This window comes from Oratosquilla oratoria, chromosome 19 (assembly GCF_046742065.1).
Source record: "Oratosquilla oratoria isolate Oo_2021 chromosome 19, ASM4674206v1, whole genome shotgun sequence".
Taxonomy (NCBI): domain Eukaryota; kingdom Metazoa; phylum Arthropoda; class Malacostraca; order Stomatopoda; family Squillidae; genus Oratosquilla; species Oratosquilla oratoria.
The window spans coordinates 9,551,227-9,573,761 of NC_134795.1; the positions used below are offsets into that span (position 1 = coordinate 9,551,227).

The 22,535-nt window shown below is 36.6% G+C and overlaps 1 protein-coding gene across 2 annotated transcripts in view; it reads left to right on the forward strand.

Moving 5' to 3' along the window:
* Window positions 1–22,535, forward strand: part of Smg5 (Smg5 nonsense mediated mRNA decay factor) — a 78,221-nt gene that overhangs the window by 42,420 nt on the left and 13,266 nt on the right. For both annotated transcript variants that reach the window (XM_076202603.1, XM_076202604.1), the window contains one exon: window positions 17,961–18,110. In XM_076202603.1, the coding sequence (XP_076058718.1) occupies window positions 17,961–18,110 (150 nt within the window). The remainder of the gene's footprint in view (window positions 1–17,960; window positions 18,111–22,535) is intronic.

The following is a 22,535-nucleotide window of genomic DNA, read 5'->3' on the forward strand; positions in this document are numbered from 1 at the left end:
CAGTGATGTTGGAAGCCCTGAGAACATCCTGTCTTCCCAATTAATCTATCTTCTGTTTTGTTTTATTTTCCCTTTTTTATATTTGTTCTATGTAATTTCTTTGTTTTACACTTATTATTTCTCTTGATTTGGTTTTTCTAAGTTTATCTGATAAATGTAATCTGAATTTCCAAAAACATTATCTCTTATAATTTGTCTTGCATATGCTTTAGAATAGGCCATTTAGTATTATTGTAAGAGAATCTATGTGTGTTTTTTGTATATTCTATTTGTGAAAAATATCATTGTTGCTGGGTGGGTATCGTAAGATTATTCTCCTGCCTTTCTGAATTCTATATAATATATATTATTAATATCTGCCTCTTTTCTCCTATTCTTTTCATCCCATTCATGTATTTTCCTCTGTAGTTCTTTCTTCATTTTCATAATTCCTAAATTTGATTTTAATGGCCTGTGGCACTCAACATGATCCCATCAAACACTATGGAGAAAAGATAAAACACATGGAAAATGGCAAATATTTATCAACCATAGAAGTGAATATGTAAAAGTGCACAGAGAGGAAAAGAGAAACTAAAAGAATGCAAAGAAGAACTAATGGACAAAATATACAACATAATAAATTGCTCACTCAAAGAAGGAAAAATACCAAAAGACTGGAAAAATGCCAACATTGTTCCAATATATAAAGGAGGAAACAAAGAAGAACCAACTAATTACAGACCAGTCTCCCTAACAAGCACTAGCCAAAATTATGAAAAAAAATTCAAGAATAGATGGGTAAAGCACCTGGAAGAAAACAATATAATAAACTCAAGACAATTTGGATTCAGACAGGGAAGATCATGTGCTGTAAATTTAATCTGTTTCTAGACTAACAGATATGATATAAGAAAGGGATGGATGGGCTGATCATGCTTTCCTAGACTTACAAAAAGCCTTCGACAAAGTACCACAGAAAATTGTTAGAAAAAATTGGAAAACATAGGAGGGATACAAGGTAACCTACTAAACTGGATGGAGGATTTCCTGCATGGTAGAAAAATGAGAGTAGTGCTCAGAGAAAAGTGTTCAGGTTGGGAGGAGGTGATTAGTGGAGTTCCACAGGGATCAGTATTGGCTCCAATAATGTTTGCTATTTATGTGAATGACATGGATGAAGATATGGAATGTTACATGAGCTTCTTTGCAGATGATGCTAAATTGTTGAGGAAAGTGAAAACCAAAACAGATTGTGAATCACTACAGAGAGACCTAAACAAGGTTTGGAAATGGAGTCAGAAGTGGGAAGTAGACTTCAACATTAAGAAATGTAGCATAATGGAGTTTGGAAAAAGTAAAAAAAGAATATCAGGACAATATACAATTGGAACAAAGGAAGTAAAGAAAGTGGGATCTGAAAAAGACCTGGGAGTAATTATCTCAAATGATATGTCCCCTGATAAACAAATAAACAAAATTGTTGGAGAATCTTACAACTTGCTAAGATCAATAAAGGTGGCTTTTACCTATTTAGATGAAGAAATGGTTAAAAAAAATAGTCACACCAATAAGGCCTAGACTGGAATATGCTGCAACACTAGTCACCCAGTACCAAAAAGAATATAAAGAAAATTGAAAGAATCCAGAGAGCAACCACGAAAATGGTCCCATCACTTTCAAACCTGTGTGTGTGCGTGTGTTTATGTCACCAAAGTGTACAAGAAAAGAATTATGTTCATAGGGTCCCTTTTCCTATTCTCCAATCTATCATACTTAGCCTCCAATTCATGTTCAGTTCCAGCTTGGTTTATGTCTTTAATTTTCACTTATATATCAGTTTGAATTCATGTATTATTCTAGCTTGGGCTATATAATTTTCTAAGCTACTCAAAGTATTTATGTATCTATATAGAAAATTGTATTTCTTTACATCCTTTAGACTTGTAGTCTCCCTTAGTTTCTTCTCATGATCTCTTAAGTCTTAGAATAAGATGACACCTACATAGGCATCTTGAGGCACAAGTGGATATACAAGGATACTGGTGTCAGCATCCTGATTATATTTACTTTATAGTTGTAGCTGAGTGACCCCTGTAATCTGTGAACAGGCTTGATTGCATATTTTGTGGTTATAGATATTCTGGGTGAATAGCTTTAACTTTATATTTTATAATGTGTGTATTGTGGTCCAATGTATATCAGGCAACATAATGTACACACAAGTATTTGACTTGTATTGAAGAGGTTAATGCCCTCCTATCCATAATCAAGAAATCTCTTCTGTCATGCAGTCTATCCTCTTTAGCAACCTGAATTCTTTATTCATATATCCTCTTTCTCTTCAGTCTTTCAGAGTTGACAGACCCAGTGCTTTTAATCTTTTTCTCAAATGGTTTGTCTGCCAGGTTGGTAACCAGTATGGTTGCTGCCTTTTGTATTCTCTCAATCTTGTTTGTATCCTTCACTATTTGGGGAACACACCTCTGACACATATTTTAATCGTACGTGGATCAAAGTTTCTGAGTTTTTTCATCATCTCTTTTTCCATATAGTGAAGAAACACTTTAATCTTCTGCTGTAGTTCATATTTCTCTATCACAATCCTCTGATATGTCTGTCAGGTGACAGATTATCTTTGATCAGGAATCCTAAATCTTTCTCTTCTTTTGTTTTTGTAATAGCTTCACTCCCCAAAGGATATTTTAGTGATGGTCTTGCAGCTATTGTTCATTTTCAATAAGTGCAAAAGATAGTCTTTAAACTATGTGTGTGTATTTACCAAATTGTAGTTACAGGAAAGGAGCAACACTCAAAGGATCCCATCTCCTATTCTCTTATTTTCTAACATACTTCTATTTACCTAGTTGTATCTTACGGGAAGGGGAGCTACACTCATGGTGTACCATCTTTGTATCTCACAGTGTCTAGTTTGCTCTTAAATTTATGTATAGTTTTTGCACACATTATTTTTTCATCCAGTTTGTTTCAGATAACCACCACTCTGTGTGGAAATCTGTTTTTTGTTTTAGATCTCTTCTATTACTGTCCTTTTTGAGTTTCTTTTAATGTCCCCTAATATTTCTCTTATCCTATTTAGTAACTCTTCTTGATCAAGGAATTCTGTGCCTTTCATGATTCTATAGATGGTTAGCAAGTCCCCTCTTTCTCCTCTTTGTTCCAGAGTCGATAATTTCAGTTTTGACAATCTCTCCTCATATGACAGTTTTGAAAGTGTTGGGGCCATCTTTGTAGTTGCTCTCTGGATTCTTTCAATTTTCTTTATATTCTTTTTGGTACTGGGTAACCATAGTGTTGCAGCATACTCCAGTCTAGGCCTTATCAGTGTGACTAGTATTTTCTTCACCATTTCTTCATCCAAATAGGTAAAAGCCACCTTTATTGATCTTAGCAAGTTGTAGGATTCTCCAACAATTTTGTTTATCTGTTTATCAGGAGACATGTCATTTGTGATGATTACTCCCAGGTCTTTTTCAGATCCCACTTTCTTTACTTCCTTTGTTCCAATTATATATTGTCCTGATACTCTTCTCTTACTCTTTTCAAATTCCATTATGCTACATTTCTTAATGTTGAAGTTTACTTACCACTTTTGGTTCCATTTCCAAACCTTGTGATGTCTCTCTGTAGTGATTCACAATCAGTATTCACTTTCCTCAACAATTTAGCATCATCTGCAAAGAAGCTCATGTAATATTCCTCATCTTCATCCATGTCATTCTCATAAATAGCAAACATTATTGGAGCCAATACTGATCCCTGTAGAACTCCACTAATCACCTCCCAAGCTGAACTCTATTCTTTGAGCACTACTCTCATTTTTCTACCATGCAAGAAATCCTCTATCCAGTTTAGTAATTTACCTAGTATCCCTCCTATGTTTTCCAATTTTTTTTTAATTTAATAATTTTCTGTGTGGTACTTTGTTGAAGGCTTTTTGTAAGTTTAGGAAAGTACAATCAGCTCATCCATCCTTTTCTTATACTATATAAGTCTTGAGTAGAAACAGATTAAGTTTATAGCACATGATCTTCTCTGTCTGAATCCAAATTGTCTCAGGTGTATTATATTGTTTTCTTCCAGGTGTTTTATCCATCTATTCGTGATAATTAATTCACAAATTTTGGCTACAGTGCTTGTAAGTGAGACTGGTCTGTAATTTGTTGGTTCTTTATATATTGGTACAATATTAGCATTTTTCCTGTCCTATGGTATTTTTCCTTCTTTGAGTAACTTATTATGTTATATATTGTTCATTAATTCTTCTTTTAGTATCCAGTTGGAATTCCATATGGGAAGTGGGATTTCTTGATATCAAGATTTGTTAGTTGATCCATTATTTCTTTTTGTGTTATTGTTATTTCCCTCATGGTGGAGGTGATTGGACTTTAATTCCTTCATCACAATGCTGTACTTTTTTCTAGTGAAAACAGACTTTAGGTGATTGTTCATGACTTCAGCCATTTCTAAATCTTCAGTATATTCTACATTTCTGTGGCATAGTTTCACCATTTCCTGTTTATTTTTTAGTTTACCATTCACTTATAGAATAGTTTGGGTTGATCTTTACATTTTTCTATGTCTTTTTCATAGTTTCTTTTTTCCTCATTGTACACTTTTACATATTCATGTCTGATTGATATATATTTGCCATTTTCCAGGTTTTTTTTTATCTCTTTTTCATATTTTCCAAGCTTTATCTCTTCTTTCACCTTACTTTCGCCTCATCTTCTGTTGACCCAGCATTTAATGTACACCTTTTCCTTTTTAAGTCTTCGTACATATTTATTCACTCCTTCATTATAAATTTCCATCAAAATTATCCATTTTTCTCCCATTTGTGTCTCCTCTTTGAAAAAGTTTCCCCAATTTGCATTTTGAAAGAATTTCTTAAGTTTCCGAAAGTTTATTTTGTTGTATATCAGTCTTCCTTTTCTGTATTTCTCATTTCTCTCTATATATATTTCCTCCTTTAGTTCAACCTCTATTAGTATGTGGTCACTCTTTCCAAATGGTGTCTTATATTCAATTTTATCCACAATTTCAGGTTCTGTTGTAAATATTAAATCTAGTCTCGTCGGTTCTTCATTACCTCTATATCTCGTATTTTCTTTTACCCATTGTGTTATTGTATGTTCAATAGTCATGTCAAGTAATATATTTCCCAATAGATCCTCTACGCCTTTCACTGTCATCTCTTCCCAACAGATTTCCTTGCAGTTAAAATCTCCCATAAGTACCAGGTCACCTCCATTCTTCATCATCTTGTTTAATGAATGCCTTGTAGCTTCTAAAATTTTTTAATGCTTGCCCTCTTTCTAAGAGCCCGTTTTTGGGGTACATAAATCACCACAAACTTTCTACATTTCATGTTGCTCTCTTCAACTTTCATCATGATTATTTGTACACTGTTTTTACCCTCAATAACCTTTGTCACATTTAAGTTTTTCTTGGCCAAAAACATGATTCCTCCACCCTGTTTCTCGTTTCTGTTTAATCCAATAACTGTGTAACCCATGTCCAACACTATTAGGTGGTAGTGGACCACTTTAATCTCCACAATTCCCATTATGTCTAGTTTTTCTTCTGACAAATAATCATTTAGTGCACTCAATCCTGAGATTAATTCACCTATGTTAGTATAGGCTTCTTTTAATTTTTTCTTCTTCCCCATCCTGTTTTCTGTTCCTTTCATTTTGCTTACCTTGGTGTACCATTTTCTCAGCCTCATGTCTATGACCCTCCAATAGAACTCCTTGGTTTTGGTCTCTGTTCTCTTCACATTTTTTTATTTAGCTTCATCTTATAGTGTTTTCTCTTTTTCTCTTTCCTCAACATTCATTTCTCTTTTTATTCATATATTGTTGTAATGTTTACTCTTTGCTAACTTACCTGATTTTGCTAATATGTCTTCTACTACCATTTTTTATCTTTTTTTTTTTTTTTTTTTTCTTTTTTCTTTTTTTTTCTTTAGAGGTTGATTTCTTTCTTTAGAGTATTGTTCCAATCTGTATACTTCTATTTCTTTTTTCTACTTCTTGGTCATCATCTTGTACTTCTTTTAGAATTGTTTTTGCCATTTCTTTTTATGCTTTTTCTCTCAAGTACCTAACCAAACCATGTTTTTCCTTTAATCCATATACTACAATACACTTTTTTCTATCCATTGTTTCTCTGACCAAATTTGCTTTTTCTTTGATTACTTGAATAATTGTGTCCTTTGCATTTTCCTGTACTATTTCTTTAAAAGCTATCTCTTACTTTTCTCAGTTTTTATTTCATTTCTAATCTGCAAATTTTCCTCACCTAATTTTTCTTCAATTCTTTCTGACATCTGTATTTTGTGATTTACCTCTTTAAATTCTCACTATTGGTAGTATCATTGTTGTTCATCTTTTCATTTTCACATTTAACCTCAATTGGTTTTTTTTTCTAATTCACTTAACTCATTATTTATTTTGGAATTCTTTAGTTCACATACCTTTCCATTTACTTCAAAATAGTTTTTCCTTAAAATCACAATCTCCTTCATTCCATGACTTCTTTCCCATGAGTTTCTATTAAAATTCATCTCCCTTTCCATGTCTATGATTTGATTAAAATTTCTTCTTTCATACTTACCAAAGCCAGAAAATGGGTCATCGTTTTACAATTTAATAATCCCTCTTGGGGTTTCAAAGTCTCTCTTTACATTTAGTTTTGGTATAGTGCCTCCAGAGGGCTCTGTGTTTATGTCGACATTCGAGTCAAACTTGTCGCCGTTTTGTCTTGATTCGCTAATGTTCTCTTGCATTTTCTCACAATAGACACATTCAACACTGCACTGAGATAATTTTGAGCAACCACAAGTGTTTCCCCTCCCACTCAATATAACCCAGGCCTCTTGCTTTCCTTGCACTGTTGAGAATTTTCATCTTATTCGGCAGTCTATGGAGCTATGCTCGTGGGGTTCTGTCTCTAGAGCTCCACTTGCCAAACTTTTTCATAGTTGTCTTATAATGTTGTCCTGGATTTTTTCTTTTTATATGTTCTAGACATTGATATCTCTATGTAAAAAGCTATGCTTCCTAACCTCTTAGACAGTGTCTTTTTTTAATATTTTGCTATGATGCCTTATTCTTTCATCCCTTACTATCACATCTGTCAATTTTTCTCTTCCTCTGCTCTTGGATGAATGTGGTTGCTGTTTTTATGTGCTATCTGTTTCTATCATAGCCTTCTGTGTGGTGGCCACACCACCACTGGTTCCCCCAGTGTGGGAAGGGATCAGATTTTCACCTTTGTTTTTCATCATATCCTAATCCATGTAAAGAAATGACATGCTTAATTTGCAAATTACATGTCTTCCCTGTTCTATTTTTATGATTATCCAGCAACTTATCATTTAACTAAAATGCCATAATTCTTTTCCTCCTATTTCTTTGTGATTTGTTTTATCATCCAGGGACCAATGATGGGTACTTGCATATAGTAATCCTACCAAATAGACAACAAAGCTGCCCATTTTCAAAACCAATGAACCCCCTCACCTCCATTAGGTGCAGCTCTGAGGGGCAGACATTCAGTTTCAGGATTGGGCTCAAGATCACTATACAACTATATTTCTTACACTTTTTCACACATGGTGAGCCAACAGCCAGCAACTGCTCCACCCCTACCACTTTTAGCCAGTGACATAGAAACAGTCCCACACTGATACAACTGACAGTTGTCCTAAGTCCCCAGAGAAATATGTGGGAGGTTACTGTTGCCAGCCACTATGGGACTGCAGGATTTCTACTTTGTGGAACTTGAGGTAACAATTGCTTGATCTATTCATCATCCATTTTAAAACTCCCTGACAGTATCTCCACTTCTGGCTGCAGTCATAAACTATAGGCCTTGCAATAGCAATTTACAGTCCTCACATTTCATTCTCTTCATCATCTTGACATCATCAGTAAATAAGTTTGCATACCTACTTCTTCTATTCATATCCTTGATATGCCTTAAGAAGATTACTGGTGCTAATATCAAGCCCTGGGATACTCCATAAGTTATCTCTCTCCAGTCCAACATTTCATCTTTTCCTACTGTTCACATTCATCTATCATTCAGGAAATCCTTTGTCCAATCGAGTGTGCTCCCTCTAAGTCCTGTTTTTTTTTCCAACTTCTATACTAATCTTTTGTGCACTATCTTGTGAAAAGCCTTTTCCAGATCCAGGTATACATAATCTACCCACCCTTCTTTTTCATGCAGCACATCAACTGCTCTCAAATTAAAAAATTAACAGGTTGGTGAAATATGACTTTTCATCTCTGAATTAAAATCGATTTTCAACCAAGATTCCCTTGTCCTTCAAGTAAATCATCCATCTAAATTTTTTTTTCACATGTTTTGGCTATCATGCAGGTCAAAGACACTAGTCCATAATTCAGCAATTCTTTGCTTGTTCTCTGCCTTCTTCCAGAATCCAATTCAAGATCTCATCTGGTTGCAAGACCTTTCTCATTTCTAATTACTGTAGAAGTATATTCACTTAATGTACTTCTAATTCAATGTTATATGATATACCTTACTTAACCTCATTCATCTTTTCTGAAAGTCCTCTTCCTTGGTGAATACTGATTGGAAATATTTGTTTATTATTAAAGCTTGCTTTTTTTCTGCTTTACATACTACCCTTTCAGCTTTTAACTTGATATTCCCTCTCTGTCCCTCAGCTTACTACTCATGAATCTGTGGAACAACTAAAGTTCATTTCTAAACATTTCATACAGGGTGACCCTCCAAAAAAATGGGTCCCAACTTTCTATAGGTCTCATTTCTGAATTTTCTGCAAGAATTGAAACTATGGTGATAAATAGTTAATTTTGTTTAAAACATATCAAAACATGAGAGTCTTTGGACTTTTCTTCATTATTCTAGAGCATGTGTTTGAGATGACCTCCTTTTAGCTCTGCTTTTTTTGATGCGCAGCACAAAGTTGTCATTGACGTCCTTACAGACTGACTGAGGAATGGCTCTGATCTCCTCTCTGATGGGTTCCTTGAGTTCTGTGATGGTCCTGGGTCTCCCTGTGTACATCCCAGAGAAAGAAATCTGGGTCTCCCTGTGTACACCCCAGAGAAAGAAATCTGGGGAACTAAGGCTTGGGCTGTGAGGTGCCCACTTAAAATCAGCCTTAAGAGTGATCACACGGCCACCAAAGTTCTCTTTCAGCCAATCTCAGGACAGGTTTGAGGTGTGAGAGCTTGCTCCATCTTGCTGGAACCAGAACTTCCCCTTAAGTGATGGGTACAGGGTCTGCAGCTCACTCTTGAAGGTTTTGAGGACCTCAACATACCACTCCTTGGTGACTGTCTTTGTCGCACCAGATTCCTTGATGAAGAATGGTCTGATGATGCCTCTGGGTGAGATTGCACTTTATACCTTGCACTTAGGGGAATGTAGGGGCTTCATGGCTACCTCATTGGGTCTGGAGGTCCCCCAGAAGACATATGTCTTCAAGTTTATCTTTCCTTCAAAATGGAAGTGAGCTTCATCTGAGGTCCAAAGGAGGTTAAGGGAAGTTGGGGTTTCCTGGATCTTCTCCAGTATCTTGACAGCTATAGCCTTTCTCTTATGCTTTTGACTAGCTTAGCTGTACACTTCCTGGGGCATCTTGAATGGCATGGATGGTTGTTACTGGCTGCATTGAGGTTCTCCACTGTCCCATATTTCTCAAAGTGGTCCACCCAGTCCTGAATTCTGCTTTTGGAGGTTTTTTTTTCATATTCAAACTGATGCACAAGAGTGCCCTGCACTTTCTTGAATGAGCCTGTCTTGTAATTTTTAATGCAGTATATTTTTTGCTGGACTTTCCATTGAGATCTAGTTGTGTTCACAGACATTACTTCTGTCATGTCATGGAAAATAAGGGTGATTAGTGAATGAATGAAGGATATATCTCAAAAAGTGTGTGTGAGGCCCTTTTTTTTGTGGTCACCCTGTGGTTCTCTCTTCTAATTTTCATGTATTTCTAGTTCTATGGTATTCTCTTGTTGTCTTCTCTGTGCTCCTTCCCTACCTTTTCCATTCCCCATCTCTTGTTTTGCTATTGTGCATGTTTTGTTAGATCAGTACTTCTTTTTTTGATTTCCTCACACTTATCCTTGACATATACTTCACCTCTGCATTAAAAAAATTCTGGAATATTCTTAATTCTTTGTGTCATTTGTCTCAATGATCCTCCTTCAGTCCAGTTCAAGCTATTTTCATAGTTCTAAATAGTTAGCTTTAGAATATTTGTATCTTCCTTGTCTGTATGATTTATCACATGGTTCTGTCTTCCCTACCTGTTGAATGAATTCAGTAATATCATGATCACAGATTACTTTTACCCCTTGGGCACTGGTAACTCAGTGTTTCAGTCACCTGAAGGACCTTTTGTTGGAATAAAATTCAGTCAGGCTCATATATCTTTGGCTCTGTGTCTTGGTACACTCACCTGTTGTGTCGTCATCTTATTGCTATGTTCAACAATGTATTGCCCCATAATTCTTCTTAGCTGTTTTCCTCTTCCCACTTCACCTCTGCACAATTAAATTCTCTCACCATGATTATATTTTTTACTCTTCAATAATTTATATCCAATTGGCTGCATTTATGGGAGTTATTGCAGATATATGTGATAGGGGAAAACTGGTAAGGGCAATCAAAAGCTTTTACACGAGTAATAGAGCTTGCGTTAGAGCTAGGAATTGTGTGAATGAGTGGATTGAGGTTAAGAGGGGTCTTCACTAGGGTTGTGTTATGTTACCATGGTTGTTCATTGTGTAGATAGATGGGGTGGTATGAAAGGTGAATGTGAGGGTGATGGGCAGGGGATTGTAGATGGTTAGTTGAGTGGAAGGATGTGGGAAGTGAACCAGTTGATGTTTGTTGATGACACTGCAGGGTCAGAGGAGGGTATGAGGCTTAGTGATGTAGTTTGGGAAGGTAAGTGATAGGAGAAAGTTTAAAGTAAATGTAGGTAAAAGTAAGGTGGTGAGATGTACAAGGGCAAAGAATTGGAGGTAAATTATAAAGGAGAAGCTAGAGGAAATGGATAATTTTGAGTATATAGGGTCACATGCAGCAATGAATGGAGGAATGGGGATGAATGTAAACTGTAAAATGAAAGAAGGAATGAAAAGTGTCATGAAAAATAGGTATCTGGGGATAGATCAAAAGAGAAAGCCATACTAAGGGATGATTGTGCCCACAACATTGTATGGGGCAAAGACTTGGAAAGGAGAAATTTAAATATTTTTGAGATGAAGTGTTTGAGAAGTATGTTGGGATTAATAAGGGTGGATACCATGAGAAATGAAGCGGAGAGCAGGGATGGAAAGGAAGCTGGCAGGTTGGATTGATTTAAGAATACTGGTATGGTTTTGGCACATAGAATGAGTGAAGAAAGACTAACAAAAAGATTGTGGAGAGCAGAAGTGGATGAGGTGAAGTTGGGGGAAGACCTAGAATGAAGTGGATGGAAGTGAAGATGGCCTTCTGCAAAAAGGGAATGTCTGTTGAGCAAGAAAGGTAGAAGGCAAGAAATAGGTGTGAGTGGAGAGTGGTTGTGAATGGATGATAAATTGATGCAGCCAAAAAGGGTTTATACTTGTCTTCTCTATTTACACATGAGGGGACAAAGAGGGAGGGTCACCATGTAAATGAAGTGGTGGGGGTAAACCAATTTCAGTTGTCAGGCCCTGCTGTGGATGTGCTATGTTGTGCTGCATTGCTTTTGATCTGGACAGGGGACAAGGATAGCCCATCATCCATAAGGAACTAAGATGAAAGGGAAACCAATGGGTGCCGGGTGGGTGCATGCTTTGGCTAACTACCTTCCTTATAAGGGGGGAAAACCCCTATAGAATATATCTCAATTGTACATATCATTATTTCTCTATAATGGTATATATAACCAGTTGGAAATGAAATATTGAAAAGCACTAAAATATATATCTTCATGGGTTGCTCTTGCACTGGGATGTTAACTTCTTAGATACAATGATGCCTATATATGTCATGAGTTGGAAGTGGGTACAAGGATGCTGGTGTTGGCTTCATGATTATATTTATTTTGTAGTTGTAACTGAGTGACCCCTGTATTCTGTGAACAGGCTTGATCATGTTTTCTGTTTCATTATATTTATTTAGGGTGAAGGAGAATGAGTATAACAGCAATATTTTTATATTTTGTAATGTGCATATTGTAATGCATCATTGTACATTAGGCAATCTGATGTGCGTTCAAATATTTGATGCATATTGAAGAGGTTAGCTACATGATAACATGTTGCCAATATTTTAGGGATTGTTTTAGAGCACCCCTGTGGATTGGAACCATGCATCATTTTCTATGTTAAAGTTAAATCTCTACTGACAGAGGAATAATATTATTTTCATACTTACCTCTCCTCTGTGCTGCTATGCTGTTTCCTTGGAACTGTCCTTTATCATTTCTCTATGCTCCCTGTATTGGAAGAAAATAATTCTGACACCATGTTTCTTGTGCATGTCATAAAAGGTGACTAAATGGGATGGAATAACATGACTAAGGATCCTACTTTCTTTATGTATAACCTATGAAATATTAAGGCTTAGAGGGTCTGGGAGAACTCCAACCAGAACCATAATAATTGGGTCATTAGATATATGTACATGGTTATTGTACAAGTGAGAGTAAAAGGGAAAATATTGGTTTATTTGTGAGAAGGTGGATGTATTAGCATTAAGTGAAATGAAGATGAAGGGAAGAGATGATTATGAGTTTGGAAGTGTGGTGGGGAGGATGCTATGAGTGAAGAGGGGGCAAGAGAGGAAAGTATTTTCTGTGCTGATAAATGATGACATAGGAAAGTATGTAGAGGAATGGAGGGTAGTGTCTTCAAGGATTTTTGTGAGTCCATATAGTCTTGGTAGTGAGAAGAGTGAAGACGAATGGGAGGCTTTTTGAATCAGTTTAGATAAGTATTTAGAGAGTTTCAGGAGGAATATAAATTTAATGGTGTTGGGGATCTCAATGCTAGAGTAGGAAATGAGCCAATGAATAGAGTAGAAGGGAAGGTTGGTGTGCCAGTGAGGAATTATATTGGAGAGATTATGTTAAAGATGTGTTTAGGAAGGGAATTGATGATAGCAGTGTTTAGGAAGAAAACCAGATATAAGTATACATAGAGAAGGGTAGTTGAGGACATTAATGGGTTGTGTAGTGGTACTCAAAGTAAAGATTGGAAAAGTTCTGGACATACATGTTCTCAGGAGAGAGAGGGATTGTCAGATAATTTTTAACCTGATAACTGTGCAATATGATTTCATTGGTCATAGTTGTGATGTGTAATTGGGGTTAAAAAGAAAAGTGCTCAAAAGAAAGTTTTATTGTGCATGATGCTAAGTTTATATGACAGTAATGTCAGGAATCAAACTGATGCAAAGCTAGTGAAAGCCTGGCAACAAGTTTGCTCCCCCCCCTCAAAAAAAAAAAAAAAAAAAAAAAAGTTTAACCTCAAATCATTTAAGATATCTTCCATTTATTATAGATAGGATTGTTTAGGATTCATCATTTCCTAAGCATCACAGCCAGTCAACTCGTTTTGCCATAGGTGGGTCCACCTTTAACAATGAGTCTAATAGGGTGGGTTCTCCTCTCCCTACTCTGTTTCCCCTCATCATGAAACCAGATAAGCATATAAATAAGATGTTCGGAGAAACCTACAACTTATTGAGAGCAATCAAAGTGGCATTTACTTATATGGACGAAGAAATGATAAGGAAAATACTAACTACACTAATAAGACCAAAACTTGAGTACGCAGCATCACTTTGGACACCCAGTACCAAAAAGAATATTAAGAAACTAGAAAGATTACAAAGAGCGACAACCAAACTAGCACCGACACTCGCCGAACTAACATATGAGCAAAGACTATCCAAATTGAACCTACCAACTCTGGAACAAAGAAGAGAAAGAGGAGATTTGCTAACTATCTACAGAATAATGAAAGGAATGGAAGTTTTAGACAGGAACAACCTATTAGTGTGGGAAAACGGTAAAACAAGAGGACACGGAAAAAAATTGAAAAAGGATAGTTATAGAAAAAACTTGAAAAGGAACAGTTTCCCACACAGAGCGATAAATACATGGAACAAATTAGACAACAAAACAGTATGTGCTAACACTATACAAGATTTTAAGATAAAACTTGATGCGGAGAGATACAAAGACGGGTCACCATGAGCATAGCTCCCCTCCCGAATATTACAACTAGGTAAATACAACTAGGTAAATAAGGAGGTAATTTTATATATTTTCTTTATCACTACTTTTGTTGAAATTTTCATATGGAAACAAGAAGTGGTTATGCTTTTTTCATCATAGTCATTTCAGATTCTTTGAGGAAATAGGTCCAAATTCTCACCCCAGGTTTTTTGTACCCTCTACTTTTCCTATGCCTCATCTTCCAAACTCATTATTGATAATTTAAGAGGAGGCATTATTTAGTGGGTAACATTAATTTGTTCCTATCTTTATGATTTTTTGTGTGTATATTCTTTTGTACCTTTAGTATAAAATCCCAGTGTCATTGAAACATGTTCATTATTTTTAGAGATACGAAGTAAATCACCACTGACAAAAAAATAATAAAAAAACGAGTTGGTGTTTTTCATTATTAGTCAACTATTTTTCAATATATTTTGAAAATTAGTATGGATACAGTAGATATATGCAGATCAATTATGATCAAGGAAGATTTAAATTATCAAATGCCATTGTCAAAAAATAAATTAAGAAATACTGGTGATTTTTTTTTTTTTTTTTTTTTTTTTTCCAGGAGAAAAAAAATCTCTCTGGATAGCTTTAGGTATTTCTAAAAATGTCTCTCATTGAAAAAAAAAGGTCCTTCTTTTCTCCTTTCCATAGATATATGTATATATACAATCACTTGAAAAATAATGGAGTTATTTAGCTCAAAATATCAGTAACTTTTAAGTTTTGAGAGATGAGCTGTTTTCTGTTGATGAATGAGTTTCATGAAGTTTCCAAGCTCTGGTAGAATTTTACACATATGGGGATAATAAGGTAGATCCAGATAAGTGATGTTTTATTGTGACACTCAGGCCTGTTTGGCACGTGGTCCCCTTCTAATTTACAGGATATTCACTCACAGGTGAGGGTATCAGAGGCTTTACAGATAAACCTTCATGATCTGTGCAGGTATTACAGGTGATAGCAATGGAGCAGTCAAAGGCATTGTACAAAGCATCAGTGCTATTCTCGCCCCCCACATACGTAACAAGATTATCCTATGATACTTTCCAAGTGGGAGCATGAGAGTAAATATATCCATCTTCATATTGAATATGTTTGTGCTCATTTATATATAGGACATAAAGATGGCTCTCTTAGAAATTTCTTTAGGATGTACACATGATTGAAATTATGTTGGTACTTTCCTGAATCTGGAGATACAAGTAACTTCTTGATAACTATATATCCATGTGGGTATGTTCATGCTTCACTACAGAAGTTTTTGAACTCTAACCAGTCCATATAATTCTGAATTAAATCATCATGTATATGATTAAGGAAGAAGATATTCCTAGAACAAATGGACTACTGGACACCCAAAAACAACAACTAGTGCCAAACTGGTACAAGATCAAGGAGGTGCAGTCCCAAGGGTCTGGTACCTGGTCTCTGGGTTGGGGCCAAAAACTGCGTTCACCTTCCCACTCAGTTCTAACCATCTCCCCCTCTGCTATTCCAGTTTTTCACATAGGGAGGTCAGTACCTCAGTAGCTACCCTTCCACTTCTATAACCTGATGACATAGAAACCAACTTAACCACTTTGGTACGATGATGCCTATGTAGGCTTCATGGGGCACAAGTGGGTGTACGAGGATGACGGTGTTGGCGTCTTGATTATATATATTTTTTTTGTATTTGTGGATGTGCTGTCTTGCGACACTGCTTCTTACCCAGGGTAAGGTGCAGGGATGACCCGTCATCCAGGATGTGCTAAGATAAGAGGGAGGGTGGAAGGGAGTGGAGGGTATTCAGGGATGGAATGGGTGGAAATGATTTTATGCTTTATTCTTTTTGGCTACCTCCCTTGTAAGGGGGAAAAAGCCTTGGTATATGTATGTATGTATGTAGTTGTACACAAGGTACCCACAGATTCTGTGAACTGATTTGATCATGTTTTCTCTGTTTATTATTACTGAAGAGTAAAAGAGAATGAGTAATATAGCGGTGACTATATATTTCATAATGTGAGTAGTGTGATGTAAATTACATGTCACAGCCGATGCTGTGTGCAAGGATTTGAGTCATACTGAAGTGGTTAAGAACTCCCTACACCTCCATTAAATTCAACACATACCACTCTTGACTTCACGTAACATGAACCACAATTTCCAACACAATACAGAAAAACTGGAGTCACAACTGTCACACAACAACTCATGTACCCAAAAATACACCAATACAAAATCATACTTGAGACATACTACAAATAGGCATAAATAGAATCATAAACTCATAAAGCTGCTTCACTTCTTACATGAGCAAAACATGTACATAACACTAATCCAGATCTCTTCTATAACTATCCTTTTTGAGTTGCTTTTCATGTCCCCTTGTTTTTCTTCTATCCCACTGTAATAAGGCTTATCTCCTACTTCCATGCCTCAGAGGGTTGATGAGTTATCTTTGCATGGTGTAATGTGACTTGATCTGTTTTTTTATGTCACAGCACTATTTCCACAGACAATTGGTATGTGTCATGCTGATGAAGAAAAACTGCACAGACTTCATGGTATATAGCATGTGCACAGACTTCATTGTATAGTATGTCTTTTTCAGATGAGAGGACACTACACAATGCAGTGATTTTATATTATTTCAGATAAGAAAATCAATAAATCCATTGCCCCTGGTCTCATTTGCAGAAGACCTTCAGCCTCTAGGAAACTGCAACTTAGTTGGCAGGATCATTAGTGCAGGGCATTGTAGTATGAAGTGTTAAGTGTCTTCTATGTATTGGTTGCATCTGGGACAGTTTGAATCTGTGGCCAGGCCTATTCTATGTTGTTACTGTCTTAATACTGGATGATGTCCTGAATGCAGACATGCTAGTGTGGTTCTTGTCATGTGTTGGAGGGTTTTCTCTGTGGGGTTTATATTTGGTGATTATTATTGGAGTATTGAGTTTGGTGGTATTTCTTGAAGAGCTTGTTTAGTTATCTGAGTGTACATGTGTTTCTGCATGGATGTTTTGTGTGGTTGAGGTGGTAGATGAATAAGAGTGTACAATTAGTTTCAGTATTTGTAGTTACTTTTCAAATTATATCTGGAGTCTGTAGTACCAACTCTACAGTGCATTTACTTTAAATTGTTACAAAATCATCACAGTGAACATGAACTCAAAATTTGGACAACCCCAACCCTTGAAATTTTTACCCTAAAGACATTAGATGTGAATACACAAAAGCACATGCTGGTAAGGAATATTGCACATTCTTTCAGTGGATATGCATTTCTTATCATGTCCAATAACATTGATAAGTAACATTTAGAATAAGGAATTTATTTGCAGGTAATAACAGTGATTGTTAGAGAAAATAGCAACTGCCAATATTTGTAGCAGAGAAATCACTGTATATAAAGCCAAGACAATGTTTTCACTTTGTATTCTGATGGGCAAAACATTGTAATGTTGGTAAAGACTTGATTCTTACATAGTATTTCATCTGCCAATACAGATATATACATTAATGTTGACAAAGTTCTTGGGATTAATTCATGTGTATTCTGAAATAGGCCTACTGTAGTTTATTCTCTTGAATTCTCATGAAATTTTTTGTATGTGTAAAAGAAGGCTGATAAAGTTGTTGGAGTTGTTAGTCATATGCATTTTGATTACATTACATAATAATTTGGTTGAAGGTATTGCTGCGTGTTCACCGCATTTCCCAGTTTGGTGATACTGTTTCTGGACGGAAGGATGCACCACTGATAAAGGACACTAAGACATCACTGTTTAGGGCAGCAGCACATACACCAGCCATGAAGGATATACATCATACACCAGCTGGGGTAAGAGAACTCATAATGTGATGTAGATTTTTTTTTTTTTTTTTTTTTTAGGAAAAAGTTTTGATTTAGTTCATCAGGCACCTACATGGAAGCTGTGTAAAAATGAGTTATAGTCTCTCTCTCTCTTTCTCTCTTTCTCACAAACACACACACACACACTTATTAAAGTGGGACAGAGGAAAAACAAGAGAACATGCAATGAAACTCAAAAAGGATAACTGCAGAAGAGACCTGAAAAAGAACAGCTTCCCACTCAGAGTGATAGATATATGGAGCAAATTGGATGAAGAAATAGTGTGTACAACCACGATACAAGAATTTAAGAACAAACTTGATCTTGCGAGATACAAAAACAGGTCATCACGAGCATAGCTCCCCTTCCCATGTAATACAGCTAGGTAAATACACACACGACATGGATGAAGGAGTGGAGTGTTATAGGACTTTCTTTGCAGATGACGCAAAAATACTAAAGAAAGTAAGAACAGAGGAGGATTATGAATTATAATTCATAATCCTCCTCTGTTCTTACTTTCTTTAGGTCTAACTGTAATAATTATTACAGTTAGACCTGGACAAAATCTGGAAATGGACTCAAAAGTGGGAAGTGAACTTTAATATCAAGAAATGTATAATGGAGTTTGGAAAAAGCAAAAATAGAATATAAAAAATATATAAAATTGGTGAAGAAGAAATAAAAAAAGTGAACTCAGAAAGAGACCTTGGAGTGATAATCAGCAAAGACATGACACTGGACAAACATATCAACAAAATAGTCTGAGAAACCTTCAACCTGTTAAGGTCAATGAAAGTGGCGTTTGACTATTTGGATGAAGAAATGATTGAAAAAATATTAGTTACATTAATAAGACCAAAACTGGAATACGCAATAACACTATGGACACCCAGTACTAAAAAGAATATAAAGAAATTAGAAAGAATACAGAGAGCAACGACAAAGTTGGTACCAGCTCTTTCCAAATTAACATATGAACAAAGATTATCCAAATTGGAATCACCAACACTGGAGCAGAGAAGAGAAAGAGATCTACTGACTATAGAATCATGAAAGGAATGGAAATCCGTGATAAGAATGATTTACTAAAATGGGACAATGGAAAAACAAGAGGACATGAAAAGAAACTCTATAGAAGGGATCTGAAAAAAAAAAAAAAAAAATAGCTTCCCACACTGAGAGCTGGATATCTGGAATAATTTAGATAAAGAAATAGTGTATGCAAACACTATTCAAGATTTTAAGAAAGAAATTAATGCTGAAAGATACGAACAGTGAGTGCTAAAACTATACATGACAAATTGGATGCAGAAAGATACAAAAGTGGGTCACCACGAGCATAGCTCTCTTCCTGTAAGATACAACTATGTAAATACATGTAAATTTCACTTTTCTGCCACATAATTTCCAAGCCTTTGCCCCATACAATGTCATAAGTGGAGTCACCTCTTTAGTCTTCTTTTTTAATCTGTCCTCAAATACTTTTTTCTCGTGACACTTTACATTCCCGAGAAATTTACTAGCTTCCCTTTATATACAGTTTACCTCCACCCACACTCTTCCATCCCACTACATGCTACCCTAAAAATTTAAAACTATCCACTTTCTCAAACTTCTCTCCTTTAAGAGTTATCTCCAGCCTACTGCCACCCTCACCTCTTCTATACCTTGTCACCTTGCTTTTACCCACATTTACATTCAACTTCCTATCACATACTTTCCCAAGCTCCATCATCAATTGCCTTAGACCTCTGACCCATCCACAAGTGCAGTGTCATCAGCAAACAGCAACTGGCTCACCTTCCACTTCCCTCAAGTTTCTCTTACCATCTCCAATCCCCTACCCATCACCCTCACATTTACCTTCCATACCACCCTATCCATGGACATACTGAACAGCCATGGCAACATAGCACAACCCTCATGCAGTCCCACATTCACTTCAAACCAATGACTCTCTCCATTATGCTAACATTCTAGTCAGTGAAATTTGAGACTACACTATCTATATACCAAAGGCTCCTTCCCCTTCAGAAGGGAGTTAGCCAGCCAAGGCATGCATTCATCCCCACTCATCCTATTGTCACTCTCTCACCTTGTACACCTAACCTTGCTTTTACCCACATTTACTTTCAACTTTCTTTGATCACATACCTTCTCAAATTCACCAACTTCCTTAGACCTTCCTCTGACCCAGCCACAAGCACATTGTCATCAGCAAACAACAACTGGCTCATCTCCTACTTCCCTCCAGTCTCTCCATCTCCAATCATCTGCCCATCACCCTTGCATGTACCACCTATACCACCCTATCTATATGTACATTGAAAAGCCATGGTGACATAACACAGCCTTGGTGCAGTCCCACCTTCACCTCAAACCATTTTTCTCTAACCATTCCCAATCCTAACACAAGTTCTTTCACTCTTGTAAAAGGTTTTGACTGCCCTTAACAGCTGTTCCACTATCATATATATCTACAATACCTCCCACATTGCCATCCTATCATACCCTTTCATAAGTTATCTCCAGATCCATAAAGCCCCAAAAAACACCCTTACCTTTTGCCAAAATTTGCTAACTAATCTGCCTTACCACAAAAATTTGATCCACTCACCATGTACCTTTCCTAAACCCACACTGTTTCTCACCATTTACTCTCCCTATTCTTCACAATTAACAATCTCCCATAAGTCTTTCCATCTCACTCAACAAACTGATCCTTCTAAAACTACTTAACATTTGTCCCTATTTCCTTTGTAAATCAGAACTGTACAAGCTTTCCTCCAGTTCTCTGACATACTCCCCTCCCATAGACACACACTAGAGAACCTCACCAGCCAATCCACTGTAACTGTTCCTTTGTCAGACACTTCACATGACACCCATCCAACCCAGGTGCCGACAGCTCTCATAAATTTCAATGCTCTTTGCACCTCATCTTTTCCTATATCACTATAATTTTCTGCTCCCATCACTGTCATTTTCTCCTCCCACTGCCAAAATCAATCAGTCCCCAACCTCTCCTACATTGCGTGCATTATACACAATCATGCACGCAAACAACACAACATACACTCTATAAAGGATTTGTGGGAAAAACCCAGTTTCGGCTGTGGCCTTCCTTGGGGAGACGGGACTGCTCGGACAGACAGTCTAGGGAACGACAACAACAACAACATTGAATTTTTTTTCTCCAAAATACTCTACCCATCTTCCCCTTCTCACCTTCACTTTCATTAACATTTATCCATTTGCACCTTTTATCTTTTCCTCTCTACCTGGTTCACCCCCTTCACTCTCTTCACTTCCTTCCAAAGCATCTTTTTATTCTTTTGAAAATTCTCTGCCATACTCCTATCCCATTTTATATCTGGTCTCATCTTAACCTCCTGCACCTTACCTTTTGCTTCTCTTCTTGTACATTTAATATGTTTCCCTCGTCCTTCCTTGCAACCAATTCACATAGTTTCACATTTTCTCTTCTACTACCTCTTTCACTTCTTCATCCCACCACTCGCTACCCTTCCTTCTATACCCTCCCATCTTTCCACATACCATCTTTGCACACCTGGTCACTTCCTCCTTAAGACATATCCAATTGTCTATTCCTACTACCCCTCTCTCCCTCCTCACTTCCTGTACATCTCTCTGCTTGTCTTAGTATTCTTTCTCATTTTCCTTATCATTCTCATTATTAACTCTCAGCACCTCTCTACCTCCCACCCTTTTCCTCCTCCTCCACTTTTCCTCTACTCTCAATTTCCCTTCTACCAAAAAATTGTCTTGACATTGCTACTCTTTCCCTGAAAACATGAACATCCAGACACATCATCAACATCATCTCTCCACAAAGATTCTTACCTGGTACTCCTAACTTCCCTACCACTCCATGGATTGGCTCATCCCCAACTCTAGCATTGAGATTCCCTAACATGACTACATTTACTTTTCTCATAACACTAAACACTCATTTCAATCTATCCACAAAAGCCTCCCTTTCCTCATTACTTTTCTTACTACCATGTCCACATGCACTCACAAAAACCCACATCTTCCATCACCAACATCAGCCTTAAAGACACTTTCCTCTACTCCACCACATGCTTTTCTATCTCACCACTTACCAGCAGAGCCATATCCATCATTCCTGACACTCTTCCCACTATACTCCCAAACTCAACATCACCCCTGCTTTTCCACCTAGTTTCACATAATGCTAACACATCAGTTTTCTTTATCATGAACACACCACCAATTTCTTCCCTTTTACTCTCATCTGTACTCCAACCATGCACATTTAATGACCCAGTTTTTAGGGATCTGGTTGGAGTCCCTCCAGTCCTTTTTATACCTAGATCTCTTGTAGAATGAACATACAGAGAGCAGGATCCCTTGTCCTATCACTC